The sequence below is a fragment of the Apteryx mantelli genome, chromosome 7 (assembly GCF_036417845.1).
Source record: "Apteryx mantelli isolate bAptMan1 chromosome 7, bAptMan1.hap1, whole genome shotgun sequence".
Classification (NCBI taxonomy): Eukaryota; Metazoa; Chordata; class Aves; order Apterygiformes; family Apterygidae; genus Apteryx; species Apteryx mantelli.
This window is the reverse complement of record NC_089984.1, coordinates 44939332-44963484: the sequence shown is the minus strand read 5'-3', so window position 1 is coordinate 44963484 and position 24153 is coordinate 44939332. Positions and strand designations below refer to the sequence as shown.

Below are 24153 nucleotides of genomic sequence, written 5' to 3'. Positions count from 1 at the left end.
GACATTAAAAAAGCTTTAATATATGCAATGATAGCCACATTGTTGTGTGTTGCACATTTTCCAAGTTTTAATAGACACAAAGTGAGTCCATTGTACTTAAGACACTACAATGACTTCATTCTATTGCATGTCCTGCTCCAATTACATTTCTCAGAGTACAGTATTGAGTAAAAGTTTGGTAGCTTTAAAATTAACAAGTGTGTGAAATCTGTAAGTAAAATAAGCAGCAGCAATAATTTTTGGGATTTTATCAAGAATAGCTAACTTTTAAGTAATAAATACATTCCAAGTTGTGGTATTTGCTGTTCTCCTAGTTCATGGCCGTATGACTTCTCAAATCCTCATCCTAGGTTAAAGCATCCTTAAGACTTTCCTGCCAGCCTCACACCAGAAGAGCCTCCTAACTCCACGTCCGGGTGCCTGTCACCTTTCACAGATGATAAGCAGTGCAATCTGACAAGGAAACTCGTCCTCCTGTCATGTGCATGGCAACCTCCAGATTCTCCTGGGGAGCATGTCAGGATGTTTACAGACTTCGTGACACTCTAGGAGAACAGCTGTGCTCTTATCTTCTGTTACCTTGAAGAAAGTGAAAGAGGGAGAGGTTACTGCACGCGGCACAGAACCGACCAATATTAGCGGCGAGGCGCACACTCCTTGGCTTCATCTAAATATAGTCTGGAATTCTCCTGCTTTAAACTTGCATAGCAGACCAAAAACAGCAGCAGCTCCAGTTTTGGAAGAAACTTATCCAGTTAACAGATCTAAAGAGAGAGCTGGAGTTTTCTCCAGGACGGACGTGACAAAAGCTTCAGTGATAATAAGAAATTGCCAGCCTCTAGCTTGAAGACTTTTAAGCCTCTTTTCAGGGTGGGAATTGTAGGTAATCTACAGAGAGCGGCCCAGGAAGAACATCTGTTCGGTCCTGCTGCTGCTTTTCAAATAGAATCTGCAAAACAGGATATTTTTTTTCCCCCTCCCCTTGAGATCAAGCCTTACAAAAGTTTTTCTAGTTAGCTGCAACTGCTCAAGGTATCGAGTACTGCCACAGTACCCAAATCGTGTTTTAAGTGAAGAGGTACAGCAGCCAAGCCACCTCCGCACCTTTGACTCCGATGGCAAGAGCCACCTTCCCCGCCGACCTCCCCGCTCGGCCCAGGTGCTCTCGCCTCCACCCCACACTCCTCCTCGTTCCTAGCTCCGCGGGGAAACCGACTGCCGCAGCAGCGCTGCCCATCTCCGCGGGGCGCCCGGCGGCTCTCGCCCGCGGCCTGCCAGGGCCCCACAAGGACACGCTGAAGCTCCCCGAACAGCCGGTCCTTCTAAGATCGCGGTAGCCAAACGCACCGGGCCGCTTCTGATGAATCTTTAGGCAATCAGACAAGGGTGCAAGATACGCTTCTGAATTCAGAAACTGAAACGCAAAACGACATACTCCAAATTAAAACTACCAAAACGTAATGAAGTTACCCATGCTGGACCTCTTACATTCTTGTCATTTGGCTAAATTTCTCGCTAAATCCTACACACAAAAACTAAGGGTAGATGACAGGCTTGAAAAGAAAGTCCTGCTGGAGAGAGGTGTGCCTGTCACAAGAAAAACTTAACAAAGACAGAAGTCCTTGTCCGTACCATTCGGGATTGTTTTCTTTTCTGCCCCTGCACGCAAGATGTATTTGCCTTGGCCCTGTAAGGCAAGTTGAAAGAGTGGAACCCCTAAAACAGTTTAAAGGGAACATCCATTTGTCTTCAAGACCAAGTGAAGAAGCCAGAAAAGAAGACAGACAAGACAACTCAACGGTACGGAAATGAATGAAAAAATGGCAGGGAGACCTACATTAACACTTTTCACGCTGCAAAAGCATCACTGCACTACACTTCAAACACAGTTCAGTTAGGACCGCTTCAGAAGTGCGATCGGTCCCAGCTCACGTCCATGCCCAATCATTTAAACTGGCTGAGTCTGAACCACAGGCTCAAAGCTGTGTTCCTGACAGACAAGCAGGATTAACGCTACAAAGCAAAAGATCAAAGACCTTTAAAAAAAACCCTCATAGTTGAGGTTTGTGACCTATGAGTACCAAACATGATTAAACCAAGAATGTCAGCACCAAAAGCAGAAAGGTGACCACATTTCCAATGCTACTGAAAATGTACCAACATCCCCTCTAAGGGCACAGAAACCAAAAGTGACTCCGATTTGCCTGGTCTCACTGTCCAGAACGATTTCCTGTCTTGCCCATACATTTCTTTTTAAGATTTCAAACAGCTGACTTAACACGCCATGAACATCTGCCCTAAAAGCTATATTCCACAGAAGAACCGCAATCAGATTTCATAAACTCTGGCAGTACTTAGCAGAATTATCCTGCTCCTAAGTAACTGGGATGTGTCATGGCAAGGCCCATTACCTGAAGTCAGAGTATAAACCGTATTTTCCAAGCATTAACCTTGCAGAATAATCTGTTCACTGGCCTGCTGATGAAGGGTGAGATTTCCAAGAGCACACAACTAACTCGCTTGCATACTTACTACTTTCCATCTAACAAAACCTTACTGTGGGGTATGGATTTGGCAGAGTATTCCTTAATGGTTCTTGCAGAAGGCTGCCCCTTTAGAGAGGGATTATAGTTTGAGAACATTTGGGCTAAATAGAAAAACTATGTTTTGTTGTTCCGGAGGTAATACTAAGTCCCCAGGGCAGTTTTATTCTTTGTGATTTTTACATTAGTAGTACTTGGGGAAAGAACTATCACAGCAGAAGCACAATGCCAAATAATCCTTCCAGTGAAGCATTCCACTTAGGGAAGTGAATACACTCCTTCCTTTCAGAGCAGGCTGATTTCTGGGTCCTAACAGAAACTGCCTTGAGGCAAAGATCAGAGATTCTCCTCTCAGAGAGCAAAAAGCTGGTATTACTGGCAAAACTGCAAACCTCTTAAAAAAGTTGGTGACTCCGTATCTCTAAATGGTGAAACCTCACCACTTCACTCAGATTTACTCACAATTCTGGTGCTGTTACTGACTGACGGGCATTTGTCCCGAGTCTGGAAACACAGAGCTCAAGAATTTCACATTCGGTGAGTGAGTAAAGGCTTCCTCTTAGAAGAGCTCAGGTGTCTATTTTAAGTAACCCACTAAGCAGACCCAGGAGTTTTCAACAAGCATTCAGTATGTGCAGCACAGGGACAGTTGTTCATATCCACTCACTCGGTCCCTGGGAAGCTTCAGAGGTTGCTGTTATATTAAAAAAAAAGAAAAAAGAAAAAAAAGAAAAAAAAGCCTAAAGACAGAGCAGCAGCTTAAATGCTGTATTCTGGACATTACTGCAGCCCTGATACACGTATGAGTAATGAATACACGATGAATTGAGTGATTCAGGACAACGGCACGATCTAGCAGCCTCTACGCTAAACTGTACGTCAAAAGCAGAGCCAAGAAAGTTCTCCTGAAGGCAAGAGCTTATTCATAATACAAAAATGCCGTTTTGGATGAAATAAAACCATTCACAAATTCAGATTTAACAGCCGCAGCGGAGTGCAAAAAAAGGCCGAGCTATCTTTTGAGGTTACTGCATCCTGACCGGATTTGTGCGTGGGGATCCCGCTCACACGGCCACCCTGCAGACCCACCCGGAGGCTCAGCCCCTCACATTGCAAATCCGGCACACGCAGGACATGGCCAGCACCTCCTCCAGGGCACAGCGACTGCCCCGAGTCCCTCTGCCTTTACGAAAGCGCCTTGGTGCAAGGGCCCAGGTGTAACATCAGGTGAGGTCCTGAATTTGCCAGGGTTTGCAGAAAACGTAAAACACAACAACTGTGCTCACCGGTATTAACCGCTGCACCACCACCAGAAATACACATTGCCAGATTAACTGGAGGTGAAGACCAAGAGACAAGCATGTGTGTCTGAGGGAAAGAAGGAAAAAGAAGTCCCCAGCACTACACAGTTACCGTGCTTCTCAGACAGACGCACTGCTTTCTTCCAACGGGGTTATTTCTAGCCTGTTCAGGATTCCAAGGTCATGCAGAAGGTAAAAACCACCTCCAAAGACCAGGCGTTCAGGAGATCAAGATACTATCCTGGTCCCAAAATGGTGCAATTTTTGAGCTCTAAGACCCAGTGCAGGAACAGCAGCAGGAAGCTCTACTGTAAAGCTGTCTACTGCCACCTTCTAAAAATTACTACCTGGACAGGAGAAACAGATAACTTTTTCTCACCCAAACAAGTCAGGTGGTGGGAGATGTTGACCAAGTCCTCAACTTGAAGAGGTTTTGAAATAATACAGGTTGCAGATTTTCACGTAGCTACTGGACCACCTTAGCAGAGTTAAAACCTAATATTTTGTTGTGCTGGTCTTTTCTGTTTAGCCTAGTCCTGCTTTGTGCACCAACATGCCCCTGCATTGGAGAGCCCAGACATTTTCTGTCTAGAGAAAAGCGAAAAAACATACCGGACAGGCACCGTATTCTACTACGACTTGGTGCTCAGCACCACTTTGCTGCTTCAGACAGTTTACTTCCTATTTTATGTTTTATGCAAGTACCTGATACTGAACAGACTCTTAAGAGCCAAAAGGAAATAAGTATTGCAGTAGTTTGGATAAATATTTCTACTGTTTCCTAATCTTGCTTTTGAAGTGACATGATTTTGTGGCACCCGAAGGGACCTGATTTTCACAGAGTAGGTGGTTTGGCACTCAGCAGGAATCTAACCTCTTTAGACAGTTTCTCTAGAAGACTCCGGAGCGAGGGCACCCAGGAAGATCGGTTACCTTATGCCAACTGGAAGTTTAAGAAATGAAGGCAACAGCAAGCCTGCTCGTTTTCTCCACACGAGTAGCTTATTCTGGAGGAAAATTTTCTAATCGTAATGCTGGCAATTAACAGCAAACTGTAATTTAGCCCCACCAAATCGGTCTGCCTTCAGACACCTACCCTTCCGGAAAAGGCAGCAAGGCGGAAAGCTCCAAGAACAGAACGGTCGTGTCCTCCGGCAGCGCGGAGAAGGAGGGGGCGCGCAAGGACCAGGGAACCCACCCCACCTAGAAACCAGGGGACTTCTGGCAGCCAGCCAGAAAGGGTTTCCTCTCGGACTGAAGAAAAAGCTCAAGTTATTGGCTTGAACCACAACAGAGCAAGTCACCATTCACAATGCAAATTAAATCAGTAATTTTGCTATAATTCATTTCTTCAGCTGCAGAGGACACACAGGAAGCATGCTTTGTAAAGAAAACAGGTTTGTCTGATCCTACAACAGCAAGAACTTAATGCAGATTAAACAGGACGTGGTACATTACTTAAAAGCATTAATTCCTTCAGAAATTAATGAACTTGGAAAAAAAGCCTTCATTAAAAAATACCCTGCTCCTCCCTTCTGGAAAGACATACATACCTGGTGACCAAACAGATGATTATACAACTAATGCAATGTGGTTGACGGAGTTCCTGTGGGAAAGGCTCAGACTCAAGATGCCGGAAAGAATTTACGGCCCTTCTGCTCAGGTGAGATGAGTCATGTTCGCTCACACACCACGCCTGACCGGAGAGCCGCCCGTGGACCTGCAGTCCGTGCTGCACCTCTACGGACCGGAGCACAGAGAGCTTCCTGCCGCCCGGCACGCGCTCCGGGGGACTGTACGTATGAGGAGGACAAACTCCCTAAAAAGTGAGGTATTGAGCCCCATCCTCTCCCATGGGTGACGGACGCGAGAAGCCTACTTCAGACGTACAAAACCTCGGGACGTGCAAGACTCCATGAACCACCTAATGCAAAGTCCACGTATTCTTTAAGTGTATGTCTACAGAGTGCAAAACACATGCATAAAGCTGGTTAAAAAAATAAAATAGGCACTAGCTCCTCTTAATCTAGGTTGTGGGATATAAGCCTTTGATTTGGCAGAATGTTGAAAGTTTGTTACTTGGCCCATACAGCCGCTCCCATTCGTGTTGATCCCAGTGTCGGTGATGGGTGCTTTTACAGACAAATTAAACCATGAGGAGGCTGGAAAACAACAGTTTGCAAGTTTTTCAATATTTAAGAGTACTCACATCAATTTTCAGGTTCAAAGCCTAAGACTGTGCTTTTGTCAGTAGCTTACTTTCCATGCCTGAGCATTAACACGGAAAATACTGTGTCATCCCATGGCATCATCTAGCCTAACGTGCCAAGCAGCTTTACGTGGCATTAACAATGCCCTGTTATTGCATAAAAAACTTGTTCATTCCCCTCCTGAAGAGTAACAAGTACTTTTCTCCGCACAGAACTATCCCCAAGTTTCCAAAAATCCTCTATTCCTTCTTGGCACAAAGTAGTGTTTTTTTTATACACAACTTGAGGGTGCTTGATACTTTGCAAACACACGCATAACTGCTACAGAAGCAGAACGAGCTTCTGAGCCTTCCCGGAGGGCACGGAGAGAGACACCAGGCCTCCTTCTGGAAGAGATTCACCCCTTCCGTCCACCAGTGCTACTCACCGCAAAGCTACGCTGCAGCGGGCCCTGTCTCCAAGATCCCACCTTGCCAAACTTGCCGCGGTCAGCAGGAAAAAGACAGAAGTCTAAGCGAAGTTTTAAACACCTCCGCTTGAGTTTACAAACCGAACAAGTAAATGCATGTAATTCAGAAAAAGCTGCAGAAATTTCTTTCTTCTTTCAGGAAGTTACCCTCTGTGCAAGTGTTGTCAGCTGCAGCCAAAGCAGCAAGTTTCCAGACTCGTCGTTCAGACGTGACCCTTCATCACGCAGAGACGTGGCCCGTCTCTTCAGCCCTCCCCAAATCACCCGAGGGGCGATGCGGATGGGCCGCTCCGGGGGCCCCGGCTCCCCTTACACAGCGCACTGAAAGCGCCGTTGCCCGGAGCCCGTCGGCAGAGACCCTGCTCCTACAGCCGATGCCACCTACGCCGGCACCCAGCGCGTGCTAATGACGCCCCGGGGACGCCCCTCTTTGCAGGGCTGAGCACCCGGCGGCTGGCAAAACGAGCAGCCTCCCTCCCCAAGCTTCGGTGGGGGCTTCGGGACCCGCGGGCCAGAGGAAAGCAGCTTGCTCTTCTCCACGGAGAGCTGTTAAGCCCTTCAGTTTACACAAGTCTCCTGCAGCGGCTGAAGTTACAGCTCACGTAAGCAGAGCGTGTTCTCAGGCAACCGCACAGCTCGCACGCGGTTAGAAATAGCACAACGTACGGCCTACTGGCCTTTCCAAAAAGATCCTTTTTGGAGCAGCGGAGGGAAAGAGGGGCGACAGAGAGGGAGAACCGACGGGGACCTGGATGCCTCCAAACGCAGCGGCAGCGGTCACAAGCCGAACGCATGCGCTCTTTTGGAAACGGGGAGATCAGCGGCACCCAACCAGACGCGCAGCTCCCGACACCCAGCGCTGGGCGCACAAGTATGCGCCGTGTCTATTTTAGACCTGCTCTCCTGCTTCGTACTAGGTATGCGCAGACGCTGGCTCCAGGCTGCTCGGAGGAGGACTTTGCGAAACAGTGATTAACTCTGATGCTTGGTGTTAGTCGACTGAACCAGCTAGAGACCAGGCCAAGGGGAAAAAACAAGCAAGCAAAGAAAACCCTCTCTGAAGCATTCATCTTCTGGCTTGAAATATTTCATGTGATCAGGCAGGCGTTTTTAAAGTGTTAGCTATCACATCAGTCACCACCACAGCTTTATATCAGCACAAAGTCATATAACCTTTCTGTGCCTCCGGTAGGGCAGAAGAAAAGAGGTAAAGAAAAAAGTAGTGATTTATGTTGCTTCATAAACCGTTGGCAAGCAATACTAGCTACAGGCACACACAAAGCCCTGAACATCTTTGAAGGTGAAGTCATAACCCAATGTTCCAAATTTTACATTAGAACTTACTAAATATAGCAAGTATGCAATAAGCTTTGATTTTGCTGTACATAGTAGCACTGTGCTTTTTGTGATGAATTGCTAAATATACAGATACTGAGGCTATATTAAGCTAATAGCAGTAAAATTAAAACCTTCAAAAAGTAAGTATTTTAAAGTTTAATGGTATCGCAGCCACAGCTTGAGGGTGGGGGAGAGGGACTGAAGGGAGGGGAATAAAAGGCTCTCTAGAGTGAGAAAGCAAATGAATATACATATTGTAAGTTGTTTCATGCAGAGATGTACATGAAATTTTACAGGAATTTTTATAAAAAAAGATTTTTTATAAAAAGCTTTACTGTGTGAGCGAGCCGGGAGCAGGGAAGGGAGAAGAGCAATCTGTCACGAGAAACCACTCAGGAGGATCACAAAGCAAAATCAGAGACCCAGCTTCGAAGTACTGCAGAATTCACTCAGTCTGCTGAGGCCCCCGTACCGCTACGGACCAACGCTCGCACGTAAGAGTCGGAGCAAAATATGCTTCCTAAAAGCCCCAAACCCAGGCGCGTGCTGCTCTCCCTGGAGCAGGCGGAGGGAAGCCACAGGACACGTCTCTTCCCCCATTCCCCTTTGCGTTACGCTCCAGCCCACGAGGCAGACCAGACCAGCGGCCCCACGAGCCATTTCTCCCCCAAACCATGTGTGTGACCCAGAACTCCAGAAGAGCAGAATCCGGCCCACGCAGCTGGTCGCTCCAGACTAGAAGCACGCTCAGTACGCTGCATCATATACCTGTCGGACCGCATCTCTCGGGCAGCTAAATTTAACACCCAGGATATGTCAGCAAACCTGTTTGCTATAAAACTAGCAAGCGGTAGGCTGGGGTTTTCGGCACTTGGAAAGGTACTGGAGGAAAAGTCACTTAACTCAGCAAACTTCACATTTACATAGTTTGAAGTTTAAATTTGAAGTTAATCGTGAAAGCGAACAGAAAGCAACATGCAACAGCACACAGAGATTCTTATACTCAAGAAAAAGTCAACTATGGAGCTCACAGAGCAGGCTGGAGCACTGAAGCATCAGCAGGCCATACGGACTGGCCCTGGTCCCATGCACGGGCCCACCACCTCTGCTGAGAAACAAGCTTATTCTGCATGCACGCAGCATGGCAATAGCTCAAGTTCTCAGAAAACTTTTCTGACAAGCTGAAACAACTTACCAGTCTGCAGGCATCATTACACAATGCATGTCCCTACATCCCCCCCAAAAAGCTGGCTTCTGTGCCCATTCCTCCTCTGTGCTACCACTGGGTAGACGTAAATGGGCAAACATTTAAAGGCTATCCTGGAAACGAGAATGTCACAACCAAAATGGGTTAAAGATAACGAGTTAGGAGCCCAAGCACAGCACTAATCCAGTCCACAGCATGGCCTCATGAACAGGGACATATGGACACCTAGGGGAAAGGGGCAGGATACCACAAGAAGAAGGGAAAAAGGCAAAAACATCTTTAGCAAGATGTGGAAGGAAAAGCATCACTGCACCCCATGGCACTCATCCATAAAGTGCACGTGGGGCAATTTCAGCCTGCTGCTTCTGAAAGGGGAAGATCTCAAACCCCTCTCTTTACTCGCATCTTTCCTGTAGGCCACATGTTCTTGGGGCTCACCTCCTTTCAGAGCCTGTCCTGCAAACCAGTTGTCTCACTAAACCAACACAGAGCTAATCCAGAAAAGAGACCATGCGCACAAGCAAAATTCCAGGTAGTTTCCGTCAGGTCAGTGAGTTAAATCTGTTAACAGATGTCTGATGAACACAGATCCAGCACAACGGAGGGAGCAAAAGAGAGATCATGCAGCTGGGAGGAGAGACAGGAAGGGGAACGAGACCTTCCCCCCTCCCGAAAGGAGCCACGACGACTGCTCCGCTGCATGTGCAACCAGCTCTTCAGCATCGGCAGCTTGGTACCACTCTAGGCAGACAACAGCACTCATTCGACACCGACACTGAACCCCGGTGAAACTGTGACAACTCTGAATTTTAGATGCAGCTTCTCCCAAGTAACAGTTCACAGTTGCAATTAGCTCAAGAGCTCAACTCTCATAAATAACCAGTTTAGTAGTTAAAAAAAAAAAAAGTTCTCTGTTCTATTTCTGCAATTTTCAGCTGTTTATTAAAGCTCAGGTATAGTAAATCATCTCTCAGACTGGCCAGACATTCAGCTTGAAAACCCGACAGTTTGATCTTCAGCAGCTAGCCCCGCTTTGTTTTTGCTGCACTTTTATTAAAGAACAAAAAGAGCGGAGGTTGTCCATTGTTGAGGACTGCTCTGCAACACAAGGCAGGCTGGCTCACTTCCTTCCTTCTCTGAGTCAGCTTCTCCCACGAAAGTAACCCAGCACCCATCTGCTCCCAAAGCTGGAAATGCTGCTGGGCTGGGCACTTCAGGGTGGCTGGAGAAGTCGAGTTAAATCACAGATCTGAAAAACCCTCCCCGAGAGCTTCAAATGCTCATGCTTGTTTTAATTCTTATTTTTTAAGAGGAATAAAGGGTATATCATCTTCCCCTGAAGGCTGCAGAGTTTTGGGAGGACAGCATGCTTCCCCTTTCCTCTTCTGGGAGAGGAAGCTGCAATTAAAGCTGCCTGCAGGACAGAGGATAACAGCGAGGATGAAGCAAGCATCTGCATGTTTGGTCTTGGCTAAACCTCAGCAGAAAAACGTGCTGCTAGAATCTGTCCTGAGACACACATGGGAGCTTGCTGGAACTGTGTGACTTGCTTCTGCTGAGAGCATTTCTTGGATGCACCAACCCTTATTCTCTTCCCCTCCCCACCCACCTTTCCAGCCAAGCTGGCATCTTTCAGCATCACAAACTGGTGGCAGGAGGTGAGGGAGGGAAGCGAACAACTTAAATTATCTCAAGGAACAGTAAACACAATCTTTTAATCCCAGCTAGTTCTACCTAAGCAATTTGAAAGCTGGAGAACAAAGAAGTGCTGCAAAGCGCGAGCCTTGCCAAGAGCAGCTCAGCTACAGCCTCGCTTGGATTTCTAAGTGCATTTAAAGGCTTTCCTTAAGATAAAGGGAAACATCCTTGCAGACGGAGCTAGAGGCAACCATTTCCTCGCGCTTTGGCACCACGGGCAGCCTTGAGAAGGGATTAGGCCACGTCCTGGCTCTCACCGCTCTTCGGACACGACTTCTGGCAGCGCGCGGGCCTCGGCAGAAGGCAGGCACAAACAGCAGGTTAGGTCCAGGGAGCCGAGTAACACGATCTACCGTGCTGACGTTCCCAGAGTTTTCAGTCCGGTCAGCTACTTTTTGTTAACTAAGAAGGTCTTAATCACAGAAACAAAACGGGCAGAGATGAGCTAATATCTAGTGCTTCAGAACTAGACAGATATCCCACGATAAAAAGAAATTACGTAAGTATTTAGCTACCGTGCAAGAGACCTGAGACGCCTCTGAAGCACAACAGTATCAGAGCTGCGGTACACATGCACAGAGGCGCTCTGTACATGAGACATAAAAATAGAAGCTACAGAGCAGCATGAGAACATGCTTAGTGGGTGTTTTTCTCTTGACTACACTCTAAACCAAGAGTGTCTTATGAATTTGATTTTCATGGGTTGCTGACCTGCCTGTTCTTTTTCCAGAAAACTTATTTTAGTAGCCAGTAAATGACAGGGGGTCTCTTCCTTGCAAAAAAGTATGGATTTGTATTATTTTGTCCCTAAAATGATAACAGCTTTTCTAACCAAAAACAAGCATTCTTTCTTCAAATCCAGTTACTTCTAGCTTTACGCATATTCACAAATTACCTGATTTTTCCCCCCCCCCCCCAGTAATTACCCTACCTCCTTTGGAGAACAGTATCATATGCCAGAAGACAGAAAGATTCACAATAGAAAGCGTCAATGGTTACTCAGTTTTGACATGCCTAGGATTAATGTAAGCAGCATTAACAAAGTGCTATACGCATCTCCTGGACTCTTGCTTATTCTGCTTGTTAACAGTAACAGGCCTTTGGGCAGCTGCTGTTGAAGTCACGGATTTCACAGCAGCGAAGTGCAATGTTAACAGTGAGAAGCCTGCTCTTCGAAACTACCATAACTGATATAAAGTCGTACTGCCTGTAAAAGGCCTCAAAGCCTTCAGATATTTAATTGTAACTCCAGTGTCACCGTGGTTCTAGGACTAAGGAATTGCAAACATAACTGAAGTTATGCCCTTCAGGAAAGAACAGTCAATGAGCAACCGATAGAAGTGTTTCAGCTCTACCTTAGGAAAATTCAAGGAAAACAACAAAATTAAATTCCCCTGAATGGAGGGAATTAGATATAGGGCAGGTCTCAGCAACAGCGAGTTGTTTTATAGGTGGCATGCACCAAAATACTAGGCATGCTGGTCCCACAGGGAAACTGAGTAAATGTGACACATGCAGAATGTGGAAAGCTGTCTTGTTCTGCTTTCCTAGTTTTCTTTTGAGTAACTGCAGCTGTTTATCCAATTACTCTGTAATCTTTGAGAGGCAGCCAGGTGGACCGGGTTGGCAGCTCACCTCAGATATTTAAAGCAGAGAATCATCCTTGGGAAGGCAGCTGAAGGAGGCCAGTAAAATGGTGACACGCAGTTAAATATATCTATACACCCATATATACACAGAGAGATTTGCTTGACAAGTACGGAAAGGAGGAAAGGTCTGGCCTTAATCCAGGCCCTCCAGTAACTTTCTTACCATTCTCAACATTTTCTTCTTTCCCCTGGTTTACAGACCTCTTTACACCCCTTCTGCTCTGTGTCTACAAATCAGATACCACCCGTGTCAGCCCCCAAATCCTCTTGATGTAATAAAGCCTTTAACAAGAGTTAAGCAGAATGGACAGGTCTACAGCAGGAATAGCACTGGCTTGTGTACAGATAGCCTTTCCAGCATTAAGAAAGTGGAAAAAATTAGGGGACAACATGTCGCTACAGGACACAGCGTATAAAGCTAGACTTTCATTAGCAAAACTTTTCATAATGGTTATATGGCTTTCATAGTCAAACCATCCCCTTGTTTAACAGTAAACAAGACTTCATCTGTGATACTATGACAGCCACTACTGGAAGGTTGCCAAATAAGCCTAGATCTTATTCAAGTTGATGGGAGCTTTCCCCATGGACTTCACTGAGAGTAGTACAGTAGGAAGCATCAACTGAAACTGCAGATGGCAATGCTATTTCCAGTCACACTACATCCTATATATTTAGGCACAAAATATTCATCCTGGACAAATTTCTGACTGTTTGAAGTGACAAGGAGTGCAAGTTCCCCAACTCTCTAACCCCTCCACACTTGCAAACAGTAAAAGCAGAATATTTGTAGAGGCATTACCAAGAATCTGCTCCCGTGGTGGTGATGTTCCCACCCCCTGTTGCCTGTGAACCCTAAAAGAAATGCTTTTGATGATCTAGGCTATACTTTGGCAAAGCACCACCCTTTCAGATGCAGGTTTAACCCCAAGCACAGTGAGGAAGTTCAAATATCATTCGGCAGTCAAAGACAGTTTTTGGTACATTCATTTTGAAGAGTCTTAAAGAAAACGTCTTCACAAGAAATCAACCAATTGCAGGGGAGACAAGGGCCTCCGAGGGCATTTCTAATTGTTAATTGCTTGGTATCGGTACCTAATTGTGACAAATACAATCTCGACTCCAAGAAGAGTTTTAGTTCTTTGAATATAGTTCAAAGAAATCGAAGGTGTAGGAGCTTTTAGCTCTCCAACCACAAGGGATTAGTTTTAGCCTAAATGAAGCACCATCAATACTCACCACATCCTAGCTATAAATGGCTCTAATACACGACTACAATTTTTCTAGCTCTTCAAGCAGGAACCTGTGGGAAACACCTTCCAGTGGATTTGCCCAGTAGCACTTGCGTCCTCTGTATTAATTACTTTGTAGTCCCCTACGAGATCTGGGGCTCCAGTTCCCATGGGTCTTTCCAAAGTTTCAAACTACAGGCAATTATCACCTATGAAATCACCACCACCAACTAACACCCACACATTTAAGTTTAACAAGTGTCAACCCCAGTCTTTAAGGAAAAAGAAATGCAAGCAAACAATGAATGCAGGTTAAAACACAAAAAAGTTTTTCCGTGGGAAGCATTAGGCCAGCAAGCACTCACCTGATACTGGAGGCAAAGTTATGTTTCAAACTGTGTTAAGAGATCTCTTATTTCTGGAGTCAGATGCTCTACTGCCTTTGCAGCTTCTGTGATAGCTTTCCGATAAATCCCTTTCTTCTTGCGATTAAATCTCAGTTTGAAAAATTCAGAGAAAGGAGAGAGTTTTGAAACAGATAACAATGAAGTCGTTGGAGAACCAAACCATGATACTTTAGCTTCTCGCCATGAAGGTTCCCCATTTTCCTTCTGGCTAAGGTTTATGTCAAGAACACGTGCCGGCCACCATGGAAAACCATGAATTTTACCCCAAACAATATCCCCCACCGAAACAGTTCTTCCATCTTCAGTGACACATTTAGACACACTTTGCGTATGTAGTCTAACTGTTAATGGTGGCACAATTTTACGCTCATCTTTTGAAGATGAAGAGACAGATGCATCATCACCAGGTATAAAGTCACACATTTCTGGTGATGTTACTTCTGAACTAGAAGACTTGGATTCGTCTAGACTGTCATTACTACACACGGATAAACTAGAAGAATCTGCTTTTCTTTTACGATAATTCATAAGGAAAGCCAAGTTATCATGTCCATCTTTACCCTGGGGAAATCTTTTAAAGTCATCATCTTCACCTGAACTCCCTGAAGATATCTCAGCTAAACTTCTGTCTGTAGATTCATCATTGTAAAATGCAGCAGGATTGGACTCCCTGCTGTTCTGAAGGACATTTATCTCATCAATAAGTTCTGCTTTATAAATTGAAACACTCTGACCATCATTTATTCGATGGGGCTTCAGTCGGATCTTTGGAGGTGGAACATCTGCACTGGAATGCACAGGCCGCGTGAGCTTCAGTTTTGGAATGGAAGCAAGCTGGCTGCCTGCTGACTTGTCCATTAAACATTTGGTTTCTCGACATCGCTCAGAGTCTCTAGTCTCCTCTTGGTCCTCCTCTCCATTCTGCAATATTCGCTGTGAACAAAACGGTTTGACTGAGCCATGAACCCGAGAAGGAATTTTTACAACTTCACCTTTCCCTTGGGGAGTACTGTAGGATATTTTTATAACTGGTGTTCGATGTACTAGTTCCCCAGAAAACTTGTCTTCCTCTCTCTTTTCTCTTTTGTTTCTTTTCTCGGTGTAGTCAGAGTCACTATGCTTTTTCTGCTCTTTGTCCTGAATGCTCAGCTTCCTCCTTGTTTTAGCATTTTGCCTAGCTGTGTTTGCATCCTCGGGGTTCAGAGTGTTTTTACACTTTTCACAGAGCACCTGCCTTGGCCTTAGTCTGATAGTGCTCATGATGAGCCTTCCCGGGTCCCTATTCCGTGACAAACGTCTCCTTGTCCTCTTTATAGTCCGTGGTGGTGGCTGAGGGACCCACTGGTTATACGTGTGCCGAAGCCATAGCGGACGAGGAAAAGGAGCTCCCTCAAAATAAGGAGGGTAGGGAGGAAGATTGCCCGGCGGTGGGGGAGGCAGAAGAGGCGGTACTTGCTCATCGCTGTTTCCTTTGGGAGGCTTTTCAACAGCAGGCTGCGACTTGGTTTCACCCTGCACAGGATCTTGGCCGTCAGGAACCCAGTTAGTGCAAGCGTTAGCAGGAGGCTCCTCTTGCTTTGGAAGGGAAGACGGAAGACAAAACAATCCGGACCTAAAATAGCGTGAAAAAGACAGGGAGGGAAAGAGACAGAGTCAGTGTTTGAAAGATGCTTCTCAGGGAAAACTGTGCATAACAAACATGCTATTTTCTTAAAAAACAGACTTCCACATACTAATAAGGCAACATTTTCCCTTTACTTTTAAAAAAAAGGCAGTCGATTCTGGCACTGGAAAAAAAACAAACAAACAAAACCCAACAGCATTCAAAATTTAGGAGAAGTGACCTACTCTTCTGCCAGAAAGGGCACAGAGAACAACAGATCAGAATCTCTATTTCCATGAACTCTTTGCACAGACTAAGAAGTTTTGCACTAAGAAGTTATACTCCAGCAAAGCAGTTTACTCTATCAGCAGGCTGGTAAAGCCAGGAGAGGGAGACTTTTGGGACCTATTAAAGTTCCTTTCTTTACACCGTACTTGCCTGGCTAATTTTTCAGCTTCTCAGTCAACACGTGAACTTGACTTGGATGTATAACTTGCAGTTTCAAACCAGAGGTTTACCAGTACACAGTCTTGCTCCTCTCCCATTGGCCTTTGCATATATGATCTTTATTTGTTCAAATAAGGGATATGCCATTATTCCAGAATACCAAGATTACAAATGATGATGTATTAGTGTCCATTGCCAAGTTTCATCACAGGCTATCAAAGTCTTGCACAGGTATCAGCAAAAGCAAATCCTCTGAAACACTGAAACTCGTAATCATGAGTCATGTCTTTGGGTTTCTGCACCAGAAATTATGCTGCTGGCCTGACATCAGGGATATTATGCTAACATAGTACTTCAACAAATATTTACCCTGAAACACCGTCTCAGAATGGACAATGCTCACTGTCTTGGCTTTCCAGAAGTACTGCTCATCCAGGGAAAGTGCCATCAAAAAAGTGTTTCACCATTACAGACCAAACACTAGTTAGTTTCAGTTTAGGATGCTAGTCCCCTCCCTCGTTAGCAGTCTTTTCTCCTTCCAGCTACGAGAAAGTACCTTTCCCCAAGCAAAGGAGGAGGTAGCGTTACAGAGAAGGGCTTTAGCAACCATTACCCGGCACAGCACAGAGGGAAGCTGAAGGAATTCTCTCGATCACACTTCTCTTAAGAAAGAGGCATAACAAAACAGCTCAGGTGACAGAGCCTGCTGCAAGGAGACGCCTTCCTTCTGGCTCCACCCGACTGCGCCGGCTCGCTCTTCTCCCAAGAGGAGCCTACTGACCCCATCCAGGCATCGGGCCTCACGACTGCGCTTCTTCCCCAGCTCCATCCTCAAGCTGGACCACTTTACTGCAGGAATATCCTATGCTACTGCTGCTCTCTTGCTGCAAACCTCACTTCCCCGTATCATGCACAGACCAGGATGTTTCTCCTTTCCAGAAGCATCAGCAGAAAGCAGTGTTACCAGAGGTCATGAACGACCCCAGACTAGAGATAGGAAGAGCAGTTTTCTTTACCGGATCATAGAAGAACAGGGAACATGGGTCCCATTTATCACGGCTCTGATCCACCGGCTTCATTTTTCTTTTCTCAGGCCATCACAGACAGCACCTCTCTCACCTGATTTCCATGGAGACTCCCACCAAGCTTAAAAATAAAGTTTGCATAAACTAAGCAAGCAGGAATTAGTCTGATTCTGGTACCAAGTCACTGCTCCTCTCAAATTGAAATAAACAGAATTAACCAAGTTATCTGGACACTAAAAAAAGAGTCCTTTCCCATCATTTGAAGAGCGAGAGAGCAAGAACCTGCTACTTAGAAAACAGTTTAGTTCAACCGGATGACTTTCAAGTTTGAACGCTAGTGAATCAAGAGGATTAAACTGTTGAATTTACATAATTTGGAATACATGTTTTTGTTCTATGAAGCTTTTTTAAACAGACACACCTCAGAATTTAGGTGTGTCTCAAACGATAACCAACAAAGCGAGTACAGTTTGTACAGCTGATCAAAGGTGTCAGCACACTTCATCATGGCAACTAAATGTGCTATCATCCTTGAAGCTTTGGCTGCAAATTTTGGGGATTTTTCACGCAATGAACTACTCTAATTTGCTCACACCAGAAAACTGCACATGTAAGGAACAGAAAGTTCCTTTTGGAGACAAGTGCAGCTTTCACTGCTCCTCCAAGCAAGCCCTGACCCTGTCTGCTCCCAAAAGCCCGATTCTCAGCAAGCAAATGCGCACCCAGTCCATCAAGGTGATTTCCTTCCTGAACATCTGGTGTGGGATGAAGCTTCTCACTTGGCAGAAGCAAAGCACTCAAACATTAGATTTATTGAAGGGATGATTTACATGCACCAAAGTTAACATATCAGTACTTTACAATCCTGCTAATCTTGGTACGCGCATCTTGCCACAGAAACGGCACTCCAGGGAACCACAGCATTCCGGTCTAAACCTTCCTTGGGAAGCGCAGTGACAACACTTTTTGTGGAAGAAACTAATGGGCCAGTGATTAGGATACCTCTGTCCTATTTTGATTATGCAGCTCTGGACTAACTCTAACCTCCAACTCAACAACAACTGCAGAAGAGCAACGAAGAACCAGAAACAGTCTAATGATTTCCGCAGGCCTCCTGCTCCGCCTGGGCGCCGAGATGCAGCCAGACTGAGGCATCAGAGTAAATGCGCAAACCCACACACGTAGCCTGGCTAAGTGCGTTAGAGAAGTACAGTGGACAGATAAGTCATTTTAACCAGAAGCCTTTTAGGGTGGGGTCCTGCTGTTTCAGGCTTTACACAAAAATAGGAAAAAAACCAAACCCAAACCAGCAACAGCTCCCTGAGGCAGGGACTTCTCATCTAGCATTGGTCGCTCCCGCGTGTCTGGACCCTGATTCAGCAGCAGCCCGTTGTCCAGGTTGAGCTTCAGCTCAAAGCTGCAGTAACACTAGTGGTCTGAAAAAACAAAACCCCTGCCTCTTGGATGAAGGATTACCTGAACCGCGCAGCTAAATAACAAAGCAGCTTAAGATTCGTTTTCCATGCCAGCTTGCTTCAGTGCACCCAGGTAGCAGCTACAGCAAAAAGCTCCGGGGAAAGAACCCGCGTAACGAGGGTCACGGCTACGCAGGATTAAGAGCACTGATAGACGAGCTCTGGCAAATCCTATTGCGGCGCTCTGGTAAGATCCGCCTCCACCCTTCGGCTCCGCAAGAAGTCACCCACAGCCGAGCTGACAGGAGGGGAACACGCTCGCGCCTTGCCTGCTTCAGCGCACAGCTTGGCATCTCGGCACAAAGCGGCGTCAAGCAAGCACCAGACTGCAGCAGAGCAAGCAAGGCACAGCAGCGCGCTCACTCCCGGCGCTGGGACGGGCCGGCAGCTTGCCGTGACATCCAAGAGCATCATCGAGAGCTGCGTTCTCTGCACAGCTGCAACAAAAAGCTGCACGAGAAATTTTAATACACACGACTGCATGTGCTTACTGCGCAGCTAAATCCTTCCATCCCCGTTTTGGGTTTGGAACCCAGGTAGGAATTAAAAAATCCAGAACAACCGTCTCCCTAAAACTCCTTTCTGTACCTCCGTTCTCATGATGCAGAAGTGAGCACAGCAGGAGTTTAGAAAGCTCCCCCAACCTTCCCGACTGAGCTTGCAAGCATCCCCAGCACCGGAAGATTTTAGCACGATACAAAGCAAGTTAGATGGGAGCTCTGCTCTTTGGATCTCCGACTGTTACAGTAAAGGCACTAGCAGTAAAATACAGCCCCTAAGGAGCAAACGGTTCCTTCGGTTGTGTCTCTTGGCTTCAGACACGACACCAGAATCCTGAAAACTACGTTTCCTCCTAAGCAGTAACAAAACTCGGTATCTTAATACACAACCAACAGCCAAGACACACAAGCGATGGAAGCGCTTGCTCCTGAGGGGCGATATTTTACTGCTACTGCCCACAGGGTCAGCCTCGATTTGTTTTTATTCTTACTGGAAGCGTTTCCAAAGCCTAAGAAATCCATTTTGCTGAGAAACCATTCCTTCGCAAGTCTCCCTACCACACTGGCTTTTGCGTAGAGGGCAGGAAGAGTTCTGCTGCTTCTCTTACCTGCCTCCCTTCCCACCCTCCCCGTGTGGTATCTTGCCCACCAACCCTATTCCTCCTGCCGAGGGGGAAGAAAAACAACTCCAAAGAGGCTGTAGACTCTCTCATCACCATATCATCACCTGCCATTAGTGTCCGTTCAGCGTAGGAGGAGGGGAAAAAAAAAACCCTCAATAAAGCAAGGTTACTTTCAGTTTCTTTATACCTCTCACAGAATTTATTCCTGCTAAAAATGCACTAGAAGACTTGAAGCTACCTCAGACCAGTTTAGCTACAGGAAGACTAACTGTTGAACTAATTCAGTCTTAACCTTGGAGACCCGTGGCAGGCTCCGGTGCCCCAGACAGCGTTAGGTGTTCTTCCCCGCCCCGACAGCCTGAAGCCGGTTTCTGTATGGGCACAGCTCTTCATAAGAGGATTTAACTTCACTGTTTTTCTACCCACTACATAATAAGAGATGTTTCCTTTCCAGTCGAAGTTTACTTTTACCGAAAGGAGAAACGTGAACTTCGCTAGCCTTCCCCACATTCCCACGGACTGCTTTATACAAATCCCAACGTCATTCAAGTATTTCCTCTATCTCCATATTGCCATCATCGATTCTGCATATTTAAATCTATTCAACTTAAATGAAAATCTATGAGTTTTTGGTTTAGGGGCATGAGAGAGTGTCCCGCTATTACAAGCATCAGAATATACTGCAGAACGTGATTTCATTCTCTGTTTTTAATCCCTGTTTCTGGGACAGACATAGCCAAATGGATTAAATTACCTCAATCCAATCTCTCCTTGGAAACGGAAGACGCCATCCTCTGATTTACACTCATGCACGATTGCAAAATAACTCATTACAAGTTCAACTGCAACAAAATTGCCAAGACTTACTATCAAAAGCATTATAACTGTAGTCAAAATTCATTTAAATTTCTTTCTTTATGAACATGAACACTATGCAGTTTATAGTCTAGAAGAATGAATTTATTAAAACAAAATGATTGTCAATGACTTAATGGTTTATACTGTCACTGCAGCAAGTACCAGTATTTATCACCTAAGCTACAGTGGAAAAGACATCCGGGTAGGTAAGCTATCACCATTTTTTCTTCAAATAATGCCACAGCTTTTGAAAAAGTCACACATCTATTTTTAACTACATCCCACTGTTCCTCAAGGCACAAGTGCGAAGGCGGCTAAAGGCAGGTAGGCACACGTGTGCCCGCAAAACACTCACGCTTCCCACATAAATTCCCTGAAGGCTAAAACCCCATGAACTTGGGCATGTAGTTTCTGCTTAAAACCTAAGACCCATTTCTTCACTGCTAAAGCAATGGGAACCGCGTATCCAAGTTGCATGGATGGGACCTGAACAAAAGCGGATTTACTGGCTACCTGGGAACTTGGCACCAAACGTTCTAGTTCCTGCTCAGCTCCCCAAGCCACTCACTACTTTTTAAGAGAAATGCAACAGATTCATGTTTGTATGTAATACTAAACACAGTTTAACACCCAAAATGAAGCAGACGATACAGGCTTTCCTTCTGTCCCTTTTGGGGTTCAGGCCTCTTTTTCTACATCTAAAACAACGCACTCTGACGACTTTCCTAAGTCTCCTCTCTCTTTGCAGTCTAACCCCACCACCACCTACATCCCATCTTCCCCGTTCACAGGTGTACTGCTGCTTCAGCGATTTCTAAACAAGGATCTCCTTGCCCAGGAGACAAAGACATGAGATGAACCAACTTCCCGCACGGAGAACGCAGGCTAGTGAGAGACACCTCTCCACCAACGTGGCAAAGTGCAGAAGGGAAAAAACTTCCACTGTGGCTCTGTTTTGGACTAGTTCTGAGGCGCTCAAGGTTCAGCATCAAGCTGACAAATTCCTTCTACCTTTGGGACACAATCCCTACTTTTACTTTATTAAAAGGCAGCTCCCAGTTGCCAGCAGATTGAGTCCTGTACGCTGGTGTTCACACAACGGTGAGCAAGATCTCATCTCCTCTCCACACCCCACATGTACGGTCACTGCAACTGGGAGAAGGTCATTTTAACCTCTTCCCCACGCTTACCTGAAGTCGCTAAGGCTCTGCAGGGGCCAGGACTGTGCCTCGCGTGATATTCCTTTTCTACCGACGAGCAAAACCAAGATACCTATTAGCACAGCGGCTCCCTGTCCACGGCTCTCAAGCCCCGTATCAGTCACCACATGTCCCAGGCTTACCAGGGTCGTCTCAGGCCAGCCAACGTTAGGGACCACCACGGTTAGGATTAGGCCCTCCAGCATTCGTTATGCATGCAAATTCTGTATAAACACCTGAAAGAGGGAGACCTTTTGGCCTGCAACACTCGGACCCCAAACCATAGAGGGGAGAGGTTCTTGCTCAAGTACTGCAATAGGCAAGATCTTGATGCAGGGTTTCTTACCACCTTCTGAAGGGTCAGACCGCACATGTTCCCTCTCTCTGCCCTAACGCTATGACAAAACGCAGCTCTGGGGGCACTCAGAAGCTGCACTGCTTTTCCTTGCATTTCTTTACCCGAGGCAGCACTACCGTATCAATGAATTGCCAAACAGTCCAGCTCAAAGATTTTAACTTGTTTTTAGGAGATTAGAGGCAGTAACAATTGCATTCCTGTTTAACTTCAGCATCAGCTGGTTCCCTCTGAACGCTCACCTTCCACCACAGGAAAGTTTGATCGTAGACGTGATAAAACACTGGGGGAGGAGGGGAAGAGCAGGGAACAGTTATCCTACACGCAAGCTAAAGCAAATTAACAAAACCCCTTCTCCTTTTTGTCCTCTCCATCTCACTCCAGGTCAGAAAAGGCTGTTTTATCGTTTTCACCGCGGGTCCACACAACCAGCCACTGAGCTGAAGGCTTCTGAGACTAGGAGATGGCAGTGGAAGGACAGCCAGCCCTCCTTGAAGTCAGCTCCACAGTTTCAGGTGCTCTCCCGGGCTGTTTTCCAACCCTCAACCCCAGCAGAGGTCATTACTGCTAACTAGAAGGCCAGGTGAATGGAAAGACTCCAGAAGCACCTTAAAAGCCTAGGAAGAAACATTAGATTAGTTGCTTCCTGGATCCAGTGGGGGCAGAAGGGGGAAAAAAATAAAGAGAACAAAAAAAAAAAAAAAAAAAAGAGAAAGAAAACCTGGGGAAAAAAAACTGGGTTAGAGGGAAAAAAATACAAGTAAAAAACCAAAAGTATATGTTGTCACTAATGAAGATGACAACTGGAATTTTAAATGATAGAGACAGATGGCTTTTTGAACTGATTAAAGAGATGCCTACCACTTACTGCTTTGGCTGGAACTAGACACCAAGGAGACCCTTAAACCGAGTTAGATGCCTGAATACTTTTGAGAATCCGGCTCCAATTCTCTGGGATACCCACGCAAAACTAAACAAACTCTGAAAATTAAGTTCAGAAGTCTTGTTCTACCCATCTTCTAACAAGATTTGGAGAGGTGAAGCTGGCTGTATTCTCACCCAGCCGGCACCGACCTGACAATTCGTTTATCGAGGAGACAGAAACCAAGCTCCTCCTCTTAACTTTCTGCTAATGCGGCACCCGCTGAGATTAAAGCTAGCAGCGTTTGCGGCGTTAGCACCCGGGAAAGCCGTACTCAACGCCGGTGCGTTTAAAGACGCTTTGAAAAGTCGCGTCGTTCCGGGATAAAGCATCCGCTGCGCGAAGGCCTCCCCCGTCCTTCGGGAAGGCGCCTTCCGCCGGGAGAAACGCGGCTCCCCGGGTCGGGGGCACCTCTCGCTCCGAAGCGCCCAAGCGGCGGCCGGGAGGAGGAGGAGGCCGGGCAGGGCGGCACCAGCCGCGGGGAAACTCCGCGAGGGCTCGAGCCCGCTTCTGCCTTCGGGGGCACCAGCCACGCAGGGGAAAAAAAGGGGGGAAAAGGGGAAATCGGTGCGGTGCTCCCCGGGATGGGGGGAGCGACGGGCAGAGCCCGAGGAGCCGCGTTTTGGGGGGGGGGGGGGGGAAACGCGGCGCCACCAGCGGGGCCCCCCGGGCCCGGCCCCGAGGCCTCCGCGACGCGCAGCCGCCGCGGCCCCGGCTCCGGCCTCGGCCCCAGCCCCGTGCTCGGCCCCGGCTCCGGCCTCGGCGCGGCCCCTTTGTTCCCGGCCGGGCCCGGCGCGGACAAAGGGCGGGAGCGGCCCCAGCCCGGCCCGGCCCCGGCCCCCCCCGCCCTCCCGCCCGGCCCGGCGCCCCGCGGCCGCCCCTACTTCTTGGTGCAGTCGAGCAGGACGCCGGTGAAGCGGCGCTCGCCGCAGCTCAGCGTCACCACCAGCGTGTCGTTCACCATCTGCTCCACCAGCACCGGCAGCCACGACCCCACCCGCGGCGCCGCCGCCGCCGCCTCCTCCTCCTCCATGCTGCTGCCGCTGCGGCGGCGCGGCCCGACCCGGCCCGCTCCGCCGCGGCCCCTCCGCT

At 47.0% G+C, this 24153-nt stretch overlaps 1 protein-coding gene across 3 annotated transcripts; it reads right to left on the bottom strand.

Annotated features, from left to right (window-relative positions):
* On the bottom strand, positions 1 to 24153 carry PWWP2B (PWWP domain containing 2B). Of its 3 annotated transcripts, none has more exons than XM_067300393.1 (3): positions 23946 to 24153; positions 14013 to 15666; positions 1 to 579 (listed from the first exon to the last, which is right to left on the bottom strand). In XM_067300393.1, exons 1-2 carry the CDS (start codon positions 24092 to 24094, stop codon positions 14031 to 14033), a joined length of 1785 nt encoding a protein of 594 aa, XP_067156494.1. In that variant the 5' UTR covers positions 24095 to 24153; the 3' UTR covers positions 1 to 579; positions 14013 to 14030. The 3 variants fall into 3 exon arrangements, with proteins under 3 accessions (XP_067156494.1, XP_067156496.1, XP_067156495.1); XM_067300395.1 differs by lacking the exon at positions 23946 to 24153 and adding an exon at positions 17121 to 18395 and having other exon boundaries at positions 2 to 579; XM_067300394.1 differs by lacking the exon at positions 1 to 579 and adding an exon at positions 586 to 3237.

Coding starts and splice junctions, on each gene's coding strand:
- PWWP2B (XM_067300393.1), bottom strand. CDS start 24,094: ATGGAGGAGGAGGAGGCGGCGGCGGCGGCGCCGCGGGTGGGGTCGTGG. Junction 15,667..23,945: donor CTGCTCGACTGCACCAAGAA/GTAGGGGCGGCC, acceptor ACGCTATTTTAG/GTCCGGATTGTTTTGTCTTC.